General features: G+C 42.0%; 2 protein-coding genes across 4 annotated transcripts in view; one reads left to right on the top strand and one right to left on the bottom strand.

Annotated features, from left to right (window-relative positions):
• TBCD (tubulin folding cofactor D) overlaps positions 1 to 19,013 on the bottom strand; it is a 205,591-nt gene that overhangs the window by 120,274 nt on the left and 66,304 nt on the right. The window lies entirely within an intron of this gene.
• ZNF750 (zinc finger protein 750) lies at positions 6,527 to 18,121 on the top strand. Of its 2 annotated transcripts, none has more exons than XM_040331076.1 (3): positions 6,527 to 6,625; positions 14,761 to 16,286; positions 17,041 to 18,121. In XM_040331076.1, the coding sequence occupies exons 2-3, from the start codon at positions 14,911 to 14,913 to the stop codon at positions 17,651 to 17,653; spliced, it is 1,989 nt and encodes a 662-aa protein (XP_040187010.1). In that variant the 5' UTR covers positions 6,527 to 6,625; positions 14,761 to 14,910; the 3' UTR covers positions 17,654 to 18,121. The 2 variants fall into 2 exon arrangements, with proteins under 2 accessions (XP_040187010.1, XP_040187011.1); XM_040331077.1 differs by lacking the exon at positions 6,527 to 6,625 and adding an exon at positions 8,857 to 9,326.

Below are 19,013 nucleotides of genomic sequence, written 5' to 3'. Positions count from 1 at the left end.
TTAAAGTCCTGTAAGTTGGGAGGTGAGGCCTCCATGGACTGGACTTGTTTTTCCAGAACATCCCACAGATGCTCAATTGGATTGAAATCTGGAGAATTTGGAGGTCAAGCCAACACCTTAACCACTTGCTTATCGGGCATTTATACCCCCCTCCTGCCCAGACCAATTTTCAGCTTTCAGCGCTCTCGCTCTTTGAATGACAATTGCGCGGTCATACAACATTGTACCCAAATGAAATCATCATTTTTTTCCCACAGAGGTTTATTTTATTGGCACCACTGGTGGGCATTGATAGGTGGCACTTTATTGCACTTGTGGTCACTGGCAGGCGGTACTGGTGGGCACTAATGGGGCCGATGTGCTTTTTTCCACTGGGGACCGATGTCCCTTACACAAGAGCCGGTGTTCGGCTGTAAGCGTGAGGAGAAAAAAAAAAAACGAGTACCGAGCTTTGTTTACCTCACGTGATCAGCTGTCATTGGCTGACTGATGATCACGTGGTAAGGGGCCGGGACCGGCCCCTTATTTGGATCTGTGATCACCTGAGTCTCAGCGGTGATCACAGCGTGTGTATGCGCACTGCAGGTGGCACGCACAAAAGGGGAGGATTGAAGGCCTCCCGGGAATTGAGGTCCGCTCTGTAGCCGTCATTCAGGTATAGCGCGGGCGCCTAGTGGTTAAACTTGTGGTTGTGTTTTCTCAAATCATTCTTAAATTCGTCAGACCAGGACACCTTCTTCCATCGCTTCGTCGTCCAGTTCTGATACTTGCCTGCCCATTGTAGGCGATATTGGCCGTGGACACGGGTCAGCATGGGCACCCTGACTGGTCTGTGGCTACGCAGCCCCATACCCAAACAAACTGCGATACTCTGTGCGTTCCGAACGCTCTTCTGGAAGAATGGTCAAACATTCCCATAGACACCCTCCTAAACCTTGTGGACGGCCTTCCCAGAAGAGGTGAAGCTCTTATAGCTGCAAAGGGCGGAGCCAACTCAATATGGAACCCTACAGACTAATAGGTAGATTAAGGTACGAGGGCTTAAACTTGCGTCGGCGTAGCTTAGCGTGTTTAGGCTACGCCGCCGCAAGTTAGCTAGGCAAGTACATGATTCTCAATGTACTTGCCTGCTAATATACGGCGGAGTAGCCTAAAGCGGGCGGGCGCCGAATTCAAATGTGTTGGAGGGGGGCGTGTTTGATGGTAATGAGGCTTGACCTCACGTTTTTAAGTTTTTATCTTAATGCGCATGCGCCGGGCGCCTACATTTCCCAGTGTGCATTGCGGCTAAGTACGCCGCACGGGCCTATTGATTTCGACGTGGACGTAAACGACGTAAATCCCGATTCGCGGACAACTTACGCAAACAACGTAAAAAATTTGAATCTCGCGGAAGGAACGGCGGCCATACTTTAAAATTTGTATTCCACCTAATAGGTGGAATAACTTTAGGCCTGCTAATGCCTTACGGAAGCGGCGTAAAACTACTGCGGCGGCCGGGCGTACATTCGTGAATCGGCGTATGAACTCATTTACATATTCTACGCCGACCGCAATGGTAGCGCCACCTAGCGGCCATCCGAAAAATTGCAACCTAAGATAGGACGGCGCAAGCCGTCTTATCTTAGATATGTTTAAGCGTATCTCTGTTTGAGCATACACTTAAACTTAGGTCGGCGTAGATTCTGAGTTAGGCCGACTTATCTACTGATAAGCCGGCCTAACTCTTTCTGAATCTACCTATAAGACTGGAAAGCCATTAAAGTTCATGTGCGTGTAAAGGCAGGCGTCCCAATACTTTTGGTAATATCGTGTGTTTATTTCGATGATGCATCTGTTTTCTTCTCAGGCTGACAAGACATGAGAGCCCTGATCTCATTGTTACTCACAAAGTCTTGAGCGCAGATTGCGACGTCTCGGCTGTTTATTATAGGAACAGACACAAAGAGGGAACGACTTAATTATCCTGAATGATCATGGAGAATGACAGAGAGAAAGCGGGTGTCATCCTTGTTTTCTGCCTCAGACCCGTCCATCAACCTTCTGTACACGGGAGCCTCACATCACTAATCTGAGAGGCCGAGTCTGAGAGGCCACACAAAGCTACGGGAACCCAACAACCACAAGTGTAATGTTTTAGTAAATATTCTATTCAAATATCTCAGAAGCTTTATTTAGAAAAAAAAATTCTATGGTTTGAAAAGGTTGACAGGAGATTTTCATTACCGATATGTGCTGCACACTTCTCTGCTGGAGGACTCTGTTCCTTCCTCTAACTCTCCTCTCCTGAAATACTCTGCACTGCTGGAGGACTCTGCTCCTTCCTCTATAACTCTCCTCTCCTGATATACTCTGCCAGAGGACTCTGCTCCTTCCTCTATAACTCTCCTCTCCTGATATACTCTGCTGGAGGACTCTGCTCCTTCCTCTATAACTCTCCTCTCCTGATATACTCTGCTGGAAGACTCTGCTCCTTCCTCTATAACTCTCCTCTCCTGATATACTCTGCTGGAGGACTCTGCTCTTTCCTCTATAACTCTCCTCTCCTGATATACTCTGCTGGAGGACTCTGCTCCTTCCTCTATAACTCTCCTCTCCTGATATACTCTGCTGGAAGACTCTGCTCCTTCCTCTATAACTCTCCTCTCCTGATATACTCTGCTGGAGGACTCTGCTCCTTCCTCTATAACTCTCCTCTCCTGATATACTCTGCTGGAGGACTCTGCTCCTTCCTCTATAACTCCCCTCTCCTGATATACTCTGCTGGAAGACTCTGCTCCTTCCTCTATAACTCTCCTCTCCTGATATACTCTGCTGGAGGACTCTGCTCCTTCCTCTATAACTCTCCTCTCCTGATATACTCTGCTGGAGGACTCTGCTCCTTCCTCTATAACTCTCCTCTCCTGATATACCCTGCTGGAGGACTCTGCTCCTTCCTCTATAACTCTCCTCTCCTGATATACTCTGCTGGAGGACTCTGCTCCTTCCTCTAAAACTCTCCTCTCCTCATATACTCTGCTGGAGGACTCTGCTCCTTCCTCCAGAACTCTCCTCTCCTGATATACTCTGCACTGCTGGAGGACTCTGCTCCTTCCTCTATAACTCTCCTCTCCTGATATACCCTGCTGGAGGACTCTGCTCCTTCCTCTATGACTCTCCTCTCCTGATATACTCTGCTGGAGGACTCTGCTCCTTCCTCTATAACTCTCCTCTCCTGAAATACTCTGCTGGAGGACTCTGCTCCTTCCTCTATAACTCTCCTCTCCTGAAATACTCTGCTGGAGGACTCTGCTCCTTCCTCTATAACTCTCCTCTCCTGATATACTCTGCTGGAGGACTCTGCTCCTTCCTCTATAACTCTCCTCTCCTGATATACCCTGCTGGAGGACTCTGCTCCTTCCTCTATGACTCTCCTCTCCTGATATACTCTGCTGGAGGACTCTGCTCCTTCCTCTATAACTCTCCTCTCCTGAAATACTCTGCTGGAGGACTCTGCTCCTTCCTCCATACATACATTCATCTAATCTCAGCTCACTTGTGTCTTTACATCAGTAACACGCCACCATCTCTGCTGAGAACCTCCTCCCAGCGCCAACTACCCTCGGAGCAAAGAACTTGTTAGCAATCACTCCTGAGCTCTGCTTCCACCCTGCAGTTTCAGGGTGTGACTCCTCCATCTCCCCGTCCTCCCTTGTAGAGCCGCAGCAGCAGCAGCACACCCCGGGACTCCCCAATGCTAAACTGCATGCTGCTGGTTCCTGAGTGCAGAACATGTTGGGGTGCACAATGATGATATTCAAGTAGTAACCCCTAGCAACCAGCTTAACAGTAACCCCTAGCAACCAGCTTAACAGTAACCCCTAGCAACCAACCAGCTTAACAGTAACCCCTAGCAACCAACCAGCTTAACAGTAACCCCTAGCAACCAACCAGCTTAACAGTAACCCCTAGCAACCAACCAGCTTAACAGTAACCCCTAGCAACCAACCAGCTTAACAGTAACCCCTAGCAACCAATCAGCTTAACAGTAACCCCTAGCAACCAATCAGCTTAATTACAGCTTAAAGGGGTTGTAAAGGTACAATTAGTGTTACCGAGCAATTGAACAGGTGTACCTAATAAAGTGGCCGGTGAGTGTATATATCTGACCTGCAAGTTTCATGTTTTGAATACTCGAGTATTTTATCATCCATTTTGCTTTTCATGTTTAAGCACAAAGTCTTTAGATGTGTTTTTTTTTCGGGACTCTGGGCATCTTAGATTGACTTATTTTCTGATACGGATAAGATGTACGGCAAATAATTACACAACTTATATGTTGTGCCATCCCGGCAGTTGTTGTTGCCAAAGTGATGACACAAGGGGGTGTGGCTTGCACACTGAAGTGGTGCGCTAGCAGGACCGCTCCAAAAGTCCTGCTAGCCGCATCTTTGGAGCGGGGTGTTTACCACACCTTTCCATCGAAATCAATGGGAAACCGCGGTAATACCGCCCGCAATGGGCCTCTACAGAGGCCCATTGTGGGCGGTATTAACCCTTTTTTGGCCGCTAGCGGGGGTTAAAACCCCCGGTAAATACAACGGTATAGCGTCGCTAATAATCGCGCCACTATACCGCCACCGCACCTCCACTGCCCTGTGTGAAAGGGGCTTAATAGCCTGGCTGTCTGATGGATCCAGACTCCGAGCAAGAGCAGGAGAGTCAGGACGCTCTCTACATTGCAGATAAAGGAGCTGTGTGTTGGACTACTGGAGAGTCGGGAAGCCCACTAACACACAGCTCCTTTATCTACAACGTAGAGATCGTCCTGACTCTCCTGTAGTCCAAGGGAGGGGGCGAGCCCGACACTCCACACCAGGGAGAAAGCCTTGCATTACTGTGTGGAGTTACAGACAGAAGAACAGGAAGTGAGGATTTCTCAGAAGAAATAAGGACATTTAAAAGCAAAATGGAAGGATGAGGTAAGTGAAGGAGGACTGTACTAAGGTAAAGGAAGATATTTAGGGGGGGGGGGGGGGAATTACCTTTACAAACCCTTTAATTGGTTTAGCACGGTTTCTTTTTTATAATCTTGGGGGTGTGTTTGGGGTCATTATGTTGGAATACTGCCCTGCGGTCCAGTCTCTGAAAAAAGTGTACCTTTACAACCTCTTTAACCCCTAAGGCCCCTTTGACACAGGGCGGATCAGTAATGATCCTCCCCGTGAACCTCAGTATGTTCAAGCGGGGATCGCTCCGTTGATCCCAGCTGAGCCGGCGGATGACAGGGCGGTCCCCGCACACTGTGCAGGGACCGCCCTGTCTTTTCTCCGCTCTCCCCTATGGGGGGGATCGGATGAACACGGACCGTCTGTCTGTGTTCACCCGATCCGCCAGACGGATGTAAAAGTAGGTTTTTCCTCCGTCGCACTTTGGCGGATCGGAGCGGGTCGGATGTTAGCGGGCATGTCACCGATGACATCTGCGGCTCCATAGAGGAACACGGAGCGCCAGTTTAGGTCCGCAAAAAAAAACTGGCAGGCGGACCTGAACGGGCGCTCCGTGTGAAAGAGCCCTAACTCTAAGCCCCTTAAAAAAAAAAAATGTAAAATAAATAAATTAGCCCCTAACCTTGAAAACCTAACCCCTAAAATTTGAGATTATATATATATATATATATATATATATATATATATATATATATATATATATATATATATATATATACACACACACACATATATATATATGTGTGTGTGTGTGTGTGTGTGTGTGTGTGTGTGTGTATGTAAGTAAGTAAGTAAGTAAGTATGTATGTATACACACACATACATAATATATATTATATATATATACACATATACACACATATCTATATATATATATCTATATATATATCTATATATCTATATATCTATATATACACACACACACACACACATTTGTATAATATATATATATATATATATATATATATATATATATATATATATTATATATATATATATATATATACACATACATACATACATACATACATACATACATACACACACACACATATATATACACACACATATACACACACACACACACACGCAAATAAATAAATGTAGCAAAGCTGAAAAACATATCAACAAATGATGGAACAGATGATATATCTCTCTATTGGCTAATAAAAAAAACACCAAAAGCTAAAAAAAAAGGTTAAAAAAGCTGTACATAAAAGCTCAAAAACGTGCATACAAATGCAAAAAAAAGCGCTAAAAAAACGTGATGTTCAGGTGTAAATGTAGCCTAAAATAGCAGTACACCAGGGCGACCCCCCTCCGGTGTACACACGCACCGGCTTCACGTGTCAGAATGATGAAAGGGGACGGGAGAATACACGCTCGCTTGCAGCATGTAGGTGCAGAGGTATCGGTGAAAAGAACAAGTATATTGGTTGCAAAACACAATGAACAGTTGCTCGGGGCACAAATAATATCAGGTGCATCTCTACAGCCCGAGGCTTCAACTCCTCTAGTTTAAATCCCTCCCTCTGAGACCGGACGGATCAGTCTCACCCAAGTCAGAGAACAGGTACCTGTCTCTCCCCAGCCGCTTCACACTCACTCAGGAGCTTCACACTCTTCACACTTCACCGGTAAGCCAAACCTTTTTATTTTTTTACTTGAAACTTTTTCCAACTTTTTTCACTTCATGCTCATTTCTCTCCAATACCTTTTCTTTTCAATCTACTTTTTGTTTTTATTGAATAATTTTCTCCGGAAATACAACTGCTGTCATTTTCTCAGCTGCTGGAGGTGTTGGGCAGGTGCCTTGCCCGGACGCATTTCACCAACTTGTAGGAAACAAGTTTATGGCACTTTCTTCGCAGCAGCTGGCAACTTTCACAAGACATTGGCTTATATATTATAGGCATTTATTTTAAAGTTATTAAGGAAGCATGTTTTTTGGTTTCAACATCTGTTTTTTTTTTTTATTGTTTAGTTGATCAAATTTTTTAATATAATCTTACTAAATTCCAATTTGTCATTCAAATCTGTTTAGAGGCTTATAGGAATTTTTGATAGAACAGCCATAGCTTTGCCTTACTAGCAAAAAAACTTTGTACACCTGTTGCTGGAGAGAAACTTCCTTTTCAGCAGAGCTGTACCCGTTTTGTCAGCTGTACCTCTGAGCATGATTATTTTTACTAGATATGTTTATACACCTGCTTTTTATTATATATATATATATATATATATATATATATATATATATATATATATATATATATATATATATATATATATATATATATATATATATATATATATATATATATATATATATATTTTATTTTTTTAAATGCACAGAATTCTATATAAAACTGCTTATTAATTACAGTAATTTTATTAAAAAAAAGTTCTCATTGAGCTCCAATTATAACTAATTCGATTGTTAAGGTTACAGCCCCTCTCAACCTTTTTAACACGGAGGAACCCTGGAAATATCTTTTTGGTTTCAGGGAACCGTGCAATTAATTATATTTACAGCTCACAGTATATTAGTGTGGTGATCAGTGGGACGAATGTCCCTTACATTGGTGATCAGTGGGATGAATGTTCCTTACATTGGTGATCAGTGAGAAGAATGTCCCTTACATTGGTGATTAGTGAGAAGAATGTTCCTTACATTGGTGATCAGTGGGAAGAATGTCCCTTACATTGGTGATCAGTGGGAAGAATGTCCCTTACATTGGTGATCAGTGAGAAGAATGTCCCTTACATTGGTGATCAGTGGGAAGAATGTCCCTTACATTGGTGATCAGTGGGAAGAATGTCCCTTACATTGGTGATCAGTGGGAAGAATGTCCCTTACATTGGTGATCAGTGAGAAGAATGTCCCTTACATTGGTGATCAGTGAGAAGAATGTTCCTTACATTGGTGATCAGTGAGAAGAATGTTCCTTACATTGGTGATCAGTGAGAAGAATGTCCCTTACATTGGTGATCAGTGAGAAGAATGTCCCTTACATTGGTGATCAGTGAGAAGAATGTCCCTTACATTGGTGATCAGTGAGAAGAATGTCCCTTACATTGGTGATCAGTGGGAAGAATGTTCCTTACATTGGTGGTCAGTGGAAAGAATGTTCCTTACATTGGTGGTCAGTGGGACGAATGTTCCTTACATTGATCAGTGGGACAAGTGTTCCTTACATTGCTGGTCAGTGGGAAGAATGTCCCTTACATTGGTGATCAGTGAGAAGAATGTTCCTTACATTGGTGATCAGTGGGAAGAATGTTCCTTACATTGGTGATCAGTGGGAAGAATGTTCCTTACATTGGTGATCAGTGGGAAGAATGTCCCTTACATTGGTGATCAGTGAGAAGAATGTCCCTTACATTGGTGGTCAGTAGGAAGAATCTCCCTTACAGATGGCTAAAAAGATCAATGGTCTCAGTGGTTACTCGTCTAAGAGATGGAAACCCGCTCACTGCCCAAGAAACCCCTTGCAACTTCTGGAGGAACCTTAGTTGAGAAACCCTGTTCTAGATTTTAGACCAATGAATATAATGAAACCACCAATGATTTCCTCCCCTCACAGACTGACAAAAACACGCATGCTCAGAGTGTCTATATGCGCATGTTGGGTTGTATATAGATTTTATATACAGTATAATATAATATATTAACAGAGCTGGAAAGCAGCCGATCGCCATATGTCTTCCCCAAAAACAGGCGTCCTTGAGAAGTCTGGTGCCCTCTGCTGGATCATCTAAATAGGGGCATGAGGCTGTAACCAAATTCATACCAAATTTGCCACCGTTTGTGTGTAAAGCTTTAAAGGGGTTAACTTGCGATACAAGACAAATTAAAACTTCTCAAATGCCATCAAATTAGGAATGGAATATAAAAAGGTTATTTTTATTCCAGCAGAGCTATTACTTAACATTACATGTTGGTAACCCAAGTATGTAATTTGTAAACGGAACTAAATTTAATCATGTATTTTTTATTAATTATTAACAAAACGCAAATATACTTTATGGCAACAATCTCTTCCTCCAACTGGTAATTTTGTACCTAATGGGATTGTCTCCTAAAATCTGAAACGCCTCATTCTTGTGACACACAGGGTTGGGTGACAGTGGCATGCCCTTGGATTACGCAATCCATGCCACATCATAAATGTTCTAATTAGATTGTGCCCTTCAAAAAAAATTGTCTTTACCAACTGCACCTCCTTGTGAGATGTCACTAAGGATAAGGAAGTCTGCTTAACCAGTCGGATGAGATACGTAGGGTGAAACTAAAACTTGATAGATCGTATAACCAGCTATTCTAGAGACCTTCAACTGGTAAGTTGATGCTCATCAATTATATTGGTTGGGTTTAACGAAGGGGACCAACAAAAACAAAGATTGACCCTTAACTGCAGATTTGGTTAGGCACTTGGTTAGGCTTTTATAATTTTTTATCGAAGCCTTAAAATAACTTTTCAATTAGGTGAGTTTGGACTTGTGCTAAAACTTAAAAAAAAAAAAAAAAAAATTGTAATTCCATTCTTTTATAGGGAAAGTTTTTTTACCATCAGGTAGAAACTGACTGGCAATGGACAGAAACTAAAAACTTTTGAAGGAAAGAATAGAATGTAGTTGCGAATGTGTTGGCAACATCCAGGGCAGCATGGAAATGCTAACCATATTCTGCTAGACTCAACAACAGAGCCTTAGAAAGTTTGGTTTCATGTTTGTTTTGACAACAGTAACCTTCAAAGGGGGGTAATTAGCACTGGCACTTTCGGGTATAGCCAAAGAATAGCAGGGTGAAACTGACCCAGGCATGTCCAAGGCTGTAGAAGGCTGGCTTCTTCTGATACCAAGCTCACATTGTGAAGCGTTAGGTCTCCCAAATTCTTTTGTATTGTTCAAAACTCATTTAAAAAAAAAATGACCCATTGTCATGCCAATTGGGCATTCAGTACAATGTGTATTTCTGTATTGGACTAGTTAAAAGTCATTCAAAAGCAGAGGTTGGAAGCCTGGACACCAGCTGTTTGGAAACTACAAGTCTGTACTTGTCCTGCCAGCCACTGGTGGTACCACAACATCTGGAAGTCCCGAAAATGTATAATTATTTCAGAAATTGTATTTAAAATCAAAATTTGGCTGGTCCCTGCTGACTGGATGTATGCAAGCTGATCTAGTGTCTACAGTCTATGCCCTGCCTAAGATTGTAGGTGCACATTACAGCATTCAAATAGAAGTAGTTGGAGTGTAGACTTGAGAAAAACGCAATATTAAACTACCCATATATAAATCGAAAATTTGCATAAACCGGCTGAAATACGACTCATGGCCATTGCTGCTTAAGAGGACTTGAACTAGTGCAGGGTTTCTCAACCAGGGTTCTGTGGAACCGTAAGGTTCCTCCAACGGTTGCTAGGGGTTCCTTGAGCAATGACCAATTTTTGCCTCATAAGTTCCCACTGACACCAATAATCTTTTTTAGCTACCTGTAGGGGGAAAATTCTTCCCCAAGACCAAAAGATGCAAGAAGCACTCTTCCACTTTCCATCACACCAATGTATGAGGAGTTGTAGATATAGCCAGTTTTACAGGGGTTCCCTGAGACCGCAAGGTTATTTCAAGGGTTCCTCCATGTTGAAAAGGTTGAGAAAGTCTGATCTAGTGATCGACTCCTTCTGAATGGGACTGTCCGTATAATTTTCACATTGGCACTTGTAACCAATTGGCTGCAGTGCCGATCAGTGTACTCTGGGCAGTGGAGGAGTCCCACTGCCAGAATGCAATAGCGCTGCAGGGTGAATCCCCATCCACACTTGGCCAGATTTAGTATTTTCTATTAAACAGATACTGACATAAACATGTTCATACAGTACAACAGTATTCTCCCACGCTCAAGGGTAGTGTAAAGGCATTGGATGTAGTCTTGGTGGTTTCAAAAAAAAGAAGCAAAAGGCATTGCTGCCCTCTGAGGGACGGGGGAGAAACCCAACTGAAACACAGAAAAGAGGGCACACCAACCTTGTATATTAAAGATGCCACTTGGGTAATTCGCAAGGTTGGTGCGCCCTCTTTTCTTTGTTTTGCTGTATAAAACATGTTCATACCACCCAAGCGTACATGTTATCATTTGAAGAGAAAAGGGTGAAACACAGCCATACTGCCGCAGCCTATGTGGCCGGTCAACCGAGGATCGCTGGTAGCACCCAAAGATACAATTAAATTGGCAAGATCAATCATTATGCTGGGCTGTATATTCAGCAATGGGATGAGAGTTTAAATTAATGTTTTTTTTATTTAATTTGGAACTGTTTTGCCTAAAATAGTTTTTTTTTTTTTTTTTTAAAACAATAAAAGTAGTCTTGGTTTGAATCTAGGTCTTATAAAAATTGTATTGCTAGGCGCTTTCCATTGTCTACAAGGGGAGCTAAAATAAATAACGTTTTTAGGATTTTTACATTAAAAAAAAAGCGCATATTTGTTATATACATATATGCACACACTATAATATAATATTATAGTGTGTGCGAATATGCAATATATAATTATAAATATTATTATATATATATATATATATATATATATATATACACACACACACACATACATATACATACATACATACATACACACACACACACGTACATTATATATATGATTTATAATTTATATTTATCTATTTATAATAGATTTATAATTATAATGTATGTATGTATATATATATATATATATATACATACATAATAATAAATCTATTATAAATAGATAAATATAAATTATAAATCATATATATATAATGTACGTGTGTGTATGTGTGTGTATATATCACACACACACAATTTATATATATATATATATATATATATATATATATATATATATATATATATATATATATATATATATATATATATATATATATATATATATATATATATATATATATATATATATACACACACATATACACACACACACATACATACATACACATACACAATACGTCCTCATATATATCAATATATAATACAGTTATTAGCAAAGTGATCTGCTTCCAAACACCATTTTCTTTAAAATCTCCAATTTCAATGACCAGACGTTTAGGCGTTTAATGCGATATATCCTTTGGCTGTTGTCCCGAATATTTATTGTAGCTTTATAAGTATTATAGCCTGCAGTCAGCATTATAAAAACTCAAAGCATAGGGAGTATAGAAGATGGCGATTCCCCTCTTGCCTCGTATCGGCAGCACAGCTCCCAGAATTCGTGTTTGCAAGGCTGAGAATTAACCATTCTTCACGTCGCGCTAATAGCAGCTAACCACTTGAATTAAATAAAGACGTTTCTTTTCTAAAATCAGTGCCCCGCGGCTCACCGGCAATTAGCATGTATGTTTTTCAGAGCGATCTGTCAGGGGTTTTGTAACAATTCGTCGTTAAAATCATGCTGCTTCAAGCGGAGTGATGAAATCACTTTTTATCTCACTGTCTGTTCTATTAATTCCCTGCCATAACACATCTTAACTCCATAGACATGAGAACCGTACTCCAAAACTTTCTCACGCCTTGAGTATCACTGAAAATAAAAGAAACGTGCCGCTACAAGTCACAAGGAAACTGGAAGGAGAGATAAAATAATGAAAAGGGGAAAAAAATTTTTTTACCATCACCTTAATCACCTGTAAACTTAGAAAAAAAAAAATGGGAAAGGTTTAATAGCACAACTATACAATGAACAAGCTGAGGACAATCTCGCGTTTTGTAGAGCATGATGGAACTCATAGATCTTTGACAGTAAGGTGGCACCAGGTCTGGGTTCAACTACTTTATTTTAAGGGATATCTAGTGAGATTTTTTTTTATTGCACATCCTAGTTTCTTCTTCTCTTGCACAGACGGTTTTCTTAATCGACTCAGCCTAGCGATCGCTCTCTTTCTGTTACACAATTACGGAGGTAGAGCAACGGACAGCAAACAAAGTTGACCGAATTGCTTCCTCCATGCTCTTGTGCTACAGGAGAAAATGATCCTCAAAGTGAAAAAGAATTTCCTTATTTTGGCCAATAATAAAAAGGCTTGTATTTTTTTAAATTTAAAAACGATAGCATCAAAAACATCATCCGATGCGGTCAAGAGAAGGGTGCTCTGACCTGAAAATTATCTCATCTGAACACTTATGCCGAAAACAGACGATCGGACATTCCGACAACAAAACCGTGGATTTTTTTCCAACGGATGTGCGCTCAAACTTGTCTTGCATACACACGGTCACACAAATGTTGTCGGAAATTGCGAACGTCAAGAGCGCAGTTACGTGTACAACACTACGTCGAGCCGAGAAAAATGAAGTTCAATGATTCCGAGCATGCATCGAATTGATTCCGAGCATGCGTAGAATTTTTGTGCGTTGAATTGTGTACACAAGGTCGGAATTTTCGACAACAAGCTCACATCGAACATTTGTTGTCGCAAATTCCGAACATGTACGTGGCATTAGTCTACATCTTTGCATAGCATCTCAGCCCTGCATAGTTTTCATATAGCCCTATGTAGTTTCTTTTCATTCTTTCATCTCTCCCAAAGTGGAGGTTTTTATGGTCTGTAATTGAAGCATGGCCCCCTACTGGCTACTTTTATATAAAGTGCAAAACCACAGTCCAGCACCGGAAGGAATTTGCAAGTGTCATGCAATCATCCTCTGCTGTAAGAAAGACTCCACTGGAGAACTTTTGGTTTCTTCAGGGTGTATCTAAAACAAAACTTTTTATTTCAACCTTTTAAAAAGAGTATAGAGGGGTTGGTGAGATAAACCCATTATATTCGTGTCCTAATAACCACTGTCTCTAAAACTAAAAGTGAAAACCAAACTAGTCACTAGAATAGGAATAGAGAAGAAGTCTTTCAATGGGGGAAATGGTCAGACAACTAATTTGAGAGATTTTCTCCCACTTTTCAGTCTGAAGGCCGGGCATGAATGGAAACCTACCAAATAGGACACAGATGGGGTTTTTACCCTTCCTTACTCATCAATAACCTATGCTTGTAATGCCGCGTACAACAAACATTTCCGACAACAAATGTTTGATGTGAGCTTGTTGTCGGAAAATCCGACCGTGTGTAGGCTCCATCGGACATTTGCTGTCGGAATTTCCGACAGCAAATAGTTTCTCAACAAGGGTTCCTCTTGAGCTTTCCAGGGGTTCCTTTAGCAATGATCAATTTCTGCCTCTTAGCCAAGTTCCCATTGATACTATTTCTAGCTATCGGCAAGGGGGAAATTCTTCCCAATGACCACAAGTGTAAGTAACAATCTGCCCACAGACCATCACACTCATGTATCATGAGTTGGAGATATAATAAGTGATTTTAAGGATTCCTCTGCTTTAAAAAGCTTGAAAAAGGCTGCAATAGATTGTCTGTCTCAGTATTGTAGGCCACCTTCTCCAAAAAACCCTTAGATACAGAACTGTCAGTAGCCACAATAGTCCCGTGGCAATGAAGTGAAGGCAAGGTATTTGATCTTGCAGAGCCTGTTTTCCAAGATGTACTTAAGAATACAATGGGTGTCCTGGTATGTGGATTAGGAAACTTGCAGTAAAAATTGCTGGGAGCCGTTCCAGGAATCTATATGTATGTATACAGTAAGAACAGTCTCCCTGGGGAACAGATAAAAAGGGTGTGATGTATACGATACCAATTTTGTGGACTGCATAATCAAGAAAAAATTAGTAGGACTTGACTGATTTCTTGCCTTCTTGTCTTTTGCAGATCTCAGGTGGTCTCTGAAGGAACAGGTGACTGGTGAAAACTTGACAAACGGGAATCTCACCAAAACTGACAAGGCAATCCAATCAAGGGTGTCAGGTGACAAAAAAAAGTCACCTTTAGAGCTAAAAAGGACTACTCTCATTTAAAAAGATGTCTATAATGAAGGAGCGTAAACCCAAGAAACCTCATTACATTCCAAGACCACCAGGTAAACCATTTAAATACAAGTGCTTCCAGTGCCCATTTACCTGCAACGAGAAATCTCATCTGTTCAACCACATGAAGTACGGACTTTGCAAAAATTCTATCACGCTAGTAACAGAGCAAGACCGGGCCGTGAAGAGTCCTAAAACATGCTTACTAGAGGGAAAGCAAGCGAACTCTGAAGGGTTTATCAAACCTAATCCTGCTGCCAACAATGGACTTACAGTCTTGGACTCCAAGGCTCAACATGATATAACCAGAGATGAGCTTAAAGAAAACGTAGAATTTAAAAACAAAGAGGCAACAGCACATGTTGAAAAGCCTCCAACCCATAGGGATGGTTCCCTCCCTTCACCAACTGGGCACAGCACCGTCAACAAACCACCAGTGACTGATGGCGTTTTAAGGCCTTCCGCTTTCATTCCAGTTGGAGAGCACAGATATTTGAAGGCCAGCGAAGGCAGCCACATACAAGAAATGATTCCAAATGCCGATTCCATCAAGGGAGTTCATATAACAAGATCGGCTTTTCAGAGCATTCCAACTACATGGAAATCAGGAATTGTCCCACCAGACGTTAACCAGAAGACAACAATTCCCCGGTACATCCGTCCAATGGTACCAGATTATACTGCTCCGTTTTATTCCGAGTCGGCTGTGCCTACTTTGTACCCTCCATATGTGTTTACAGGGAACCCTGCAGACTGTGACAATCCCATGCTCTCTGTCTACTCTGCACCAGAACAAAGACTCTTCCGTCCCCAACCCATTCAAACCTCAGGACTTTCTATGCCAAAGCCATTAAACCCATCTTTTGATTACAGATATTTCCAGCATAACCCATCAATACCATATGGTTATTACCGCCCTTCAGAACATTCCCTATTACCATATGCTTGGAGGCTGCCACATGTGCCAAGCATGCCCAAAGAACACACCCCTCATATGATAGACTCTCAACCTTTCCCATACCAAAGCCTGAACCCGCTACGTTTCTATCCTGTGGACTCCAATCATACACAAACTGAAAGTCAAAAAGACACAACGTTGAGCCAAGCTAAGGCTACAGATCAAAAAAATGAAGATGAAATCTTAAAAATGAGCCCTAGAGCTGGCAGTGCTGCCACCGGATCCCCTGGCAGACCAAGCCCCACCAACTTCACGCAGAACAGTCACGTCATTGAGGGCATCTTTGATCTTTCCAGCAAATCTACCTCAACAGTAGGAACAAGTGACAGCTCAGAAGAGACCCCCACTGCTTTTAAGCCAGTGAGAAAAAGCACAGACTCCAACACATCACTGATCAGAGGAGACTCTCCATGGTAAGTTAAGCTTGAGTTAGATTGAGTTTTCAATGCCGAGACAATCTTAAGGCTTTATGCAAAAACAAATACAGTGGAACCTTGGATTACAAGCATAATCTGTTCCAGGAGAATGCTCGTAATCCAAAGTACTTGCATATCAAAGCGAGTTTCCCCATTGAAGTCAATGGAAACAAAAATAATTAGTTCCGCATTGACTTCAATGGCATGCAATACCGCATGTGACCAGAGGTGGGGGGCACTGAAGAGCCTCGGAAACAGCCGGAAAGGCCCGAGGACTGTTCGGCTGACCTTGGAAAGACTCAGTGTTCACGAGCCTTGCCGAGGTCAGCCGAACTGTCCTCGGGCCTTTCCATGCATTTCCGAACAGCTCCAGCACCCCCCCAGGCCAAAAGCGGTACTGCACACCGCTTTGGCCTGAATCCTGCTTGTTTTGCGAGACAACACTTCGCAAACAGAGTTAGAACTTTAAGAAATACAGTGCTCATATTGTGAAACGCTCGTTAACCGCGTTACTCGCAATCTGAGGTTCCACTGTAGATTCTTTTTTTATAGCAACCTCAGAATGCAGTGCCAGAAAGTAATAAGGGCAGGTGGCCTGCAGGTTTGATGTAAAAACTGTAATCATAAGTCAAAATGTCAAATTTAGTGTTTTTTGACATGATGCAGATAAGCTAGATAAATCTTTAGGTAATATTAAGGTGACTTGTGTAAAAACAAATTAATCTAACCAATATTTATTCTTTCTTCCTAGCACTGGGAGTGAAGTCGCCTTATCCAACGCAAGTAGTTACTCAGATGACTCCGCGTCGGGCTGCGACGACGACTCACGATTTGCTCCTCTCAACCTTTCCAAAAAGCCTGAAATAGAAAAGAGTTCTGCACCTGAACCCATGGACCTCATGGGGGAGCAGGACATGCCCTTAAATCTTTCCGTCAAAGACTCGAGCAAAAGGGACCGTTTAGTACCCAACATTGAAGGGTCACCATCTCCAACCTACAGCTCCTTCTCTTCAAGTTACCAACTCATCAAGGACACAACCCAAGCTTTAAGCGAGCAGTCGCTGATGGAGAACTGTGATGAGCAAAAACAATCCGCTGCAGTGGCCCTTTGTCAGCTAGCCTCATACAGTCCAGGGCCAGCAGCCCAAGCCACCATAGAGGACAGCTTGGAAAACCAGACTGCTGCAAGAGAATCAGGAGTCAATACTCCGGTTGTCCAAGAGGCGGAACACCATGATGTAAAAAGGGGACAGAAACGCGTAAACCCAAAAGAAACGGGAAAAGCGAATGTTGTAAATAAAAAAGCTAAAACCGCTGATTCGGGTAGAGTGTTTACACTAAGGAGACGGCAACGAATGCCTTAGACTATAATGTATCACGTGTAAACACCAGACTTCTATAAAATATGCATCTTCTCCCTCCCAAAAAAAAAAGATAAAGCTGCTTTTTTGTGAATCTTCTGTTTGAACTCAAACTGGACAACCAACATACTTCTTGTTCTCTTGTATAGATTATTTGCCGACGACAGAAGACAAATTGTATAAATTGAAAGCTAATATTTAGCAGATTTTATTAGGCGCAAGTAAGAGAATTGTATCGATTGAATGAGATACAGATTAAAGTCTTCATTTAATATTTATATAGGTTAATATTTATTTTTGTATAAAATGAGGCACTGCGGGTTGTGGGCTTTTGTGTCGTCTAAAAGCTTCTGACAGACGAAAAATTTGGACATTTTCTTCTGGGGCTATATAGTGTACATTGCGAGGTTTCTGTGTATCACCGCTGCTTGCTATATTTCAACACAAAACGAAAACGATAAAAAACAAAAAAAACAATAAAACATTTATTTGAAATAAAAGTTGTGTCCGTCTGTGTATATGAACTACTTGAAGAGAATGTCTAGCATATTTTTATTGTAAATTCTCAATTACGCCTTTTCACATGCTGTTACATAGCCTCACAAATAAATTTCACACACAAATATGTAGATTCTACCTCTAGAGCGGCCCTCTGACCACATCTGGGCCCTTTTAGCTGCCCTTGTCTGGGCCCTTTTAGCTGTCCTTGTCTGGCCCGTCTTAGCTGTCCTTGTCTGGCCCGTCTTAGCTGTCCTTGTCTGGCCCGTCTTAGCTGTCCTTGTCTGGCCCGTCTTAGCTGTCCTTGTCTGGCCCGTCTTAGCTGTCCTTGTCTGGCCCGTCTTAGCTGCCCTTGTCTGGCCCGTCTTAGCTGCCCTTGTCTGGCCCACGTGAGGTCAGCCAGAAATTGAAAATCACCGGATCCAGGCCAGCCAGTCAACAAAATGGTCGCAGCTCTGCTCCTGCCCTCACTGGTTGCCAAGATGATGGTGGTCACGTTTCTGCCCTTTCCAAACTGCTTGGGCTGTGTAGGAGAAATGGCACTGCCCCTTGAGTGACTTGGAGTGGATCATAATAGGAGGTGGGCAACAAGGATATGGTGCAGGCGAGGGCATGTGGGGAGGTGTTCCCAGGTTATACTAAACAGGAGGGTGTTGTCCAACAGAGGAGTTAAGAATAGTACCACTGGGGACAACAAAGGGGGCTACTATGGCATGAACGGACGCGAGTATTTAATATAAAATATTTGTTCATTTGAAAAATAGAAATAGTACAAAATATAAATAGACTGGGATATCAAAAGGACATAAATACCAACAGAGCTAATAAGCTCTGTTAAGCAACCTACCAATAAGGCCGGTCAATG

Source organism: Rana temporaria, chromosome 12 (genome assembly GCF_905171775.1).
Source record: "Rana temporaria chromosome 12, aRanTem1.1, whole genome shotgun sequence".
NCBI lineage: Eukaryota > Metazoa > Chordata > Amphibia > Anura > Ranidae > Rana > Rana temporaria.
The sequence above is the reverse complement of the archived record's forward strand: the minus strand, read 5'-3'. Positions and strand labels throughout refer to the sequence as shown.

Bases quoted from the DNA above. Each gene is read 5' to 3' on its own strand.
- ZNF750 (XM_040331076.1), top strand. From the start codon at position 14,911: ATGTCTATAATGAAGGAGCGTAAACCCAAGAAACCTCATTACATTCCA. The intron at 16,287-17,040 runs GTAAGTTAAGCT...CTTTCTTCCTAG, and splicing joins ATCAGAGGAGACTCTCCATG to CACTGGGAGTGAAGTCGCCT.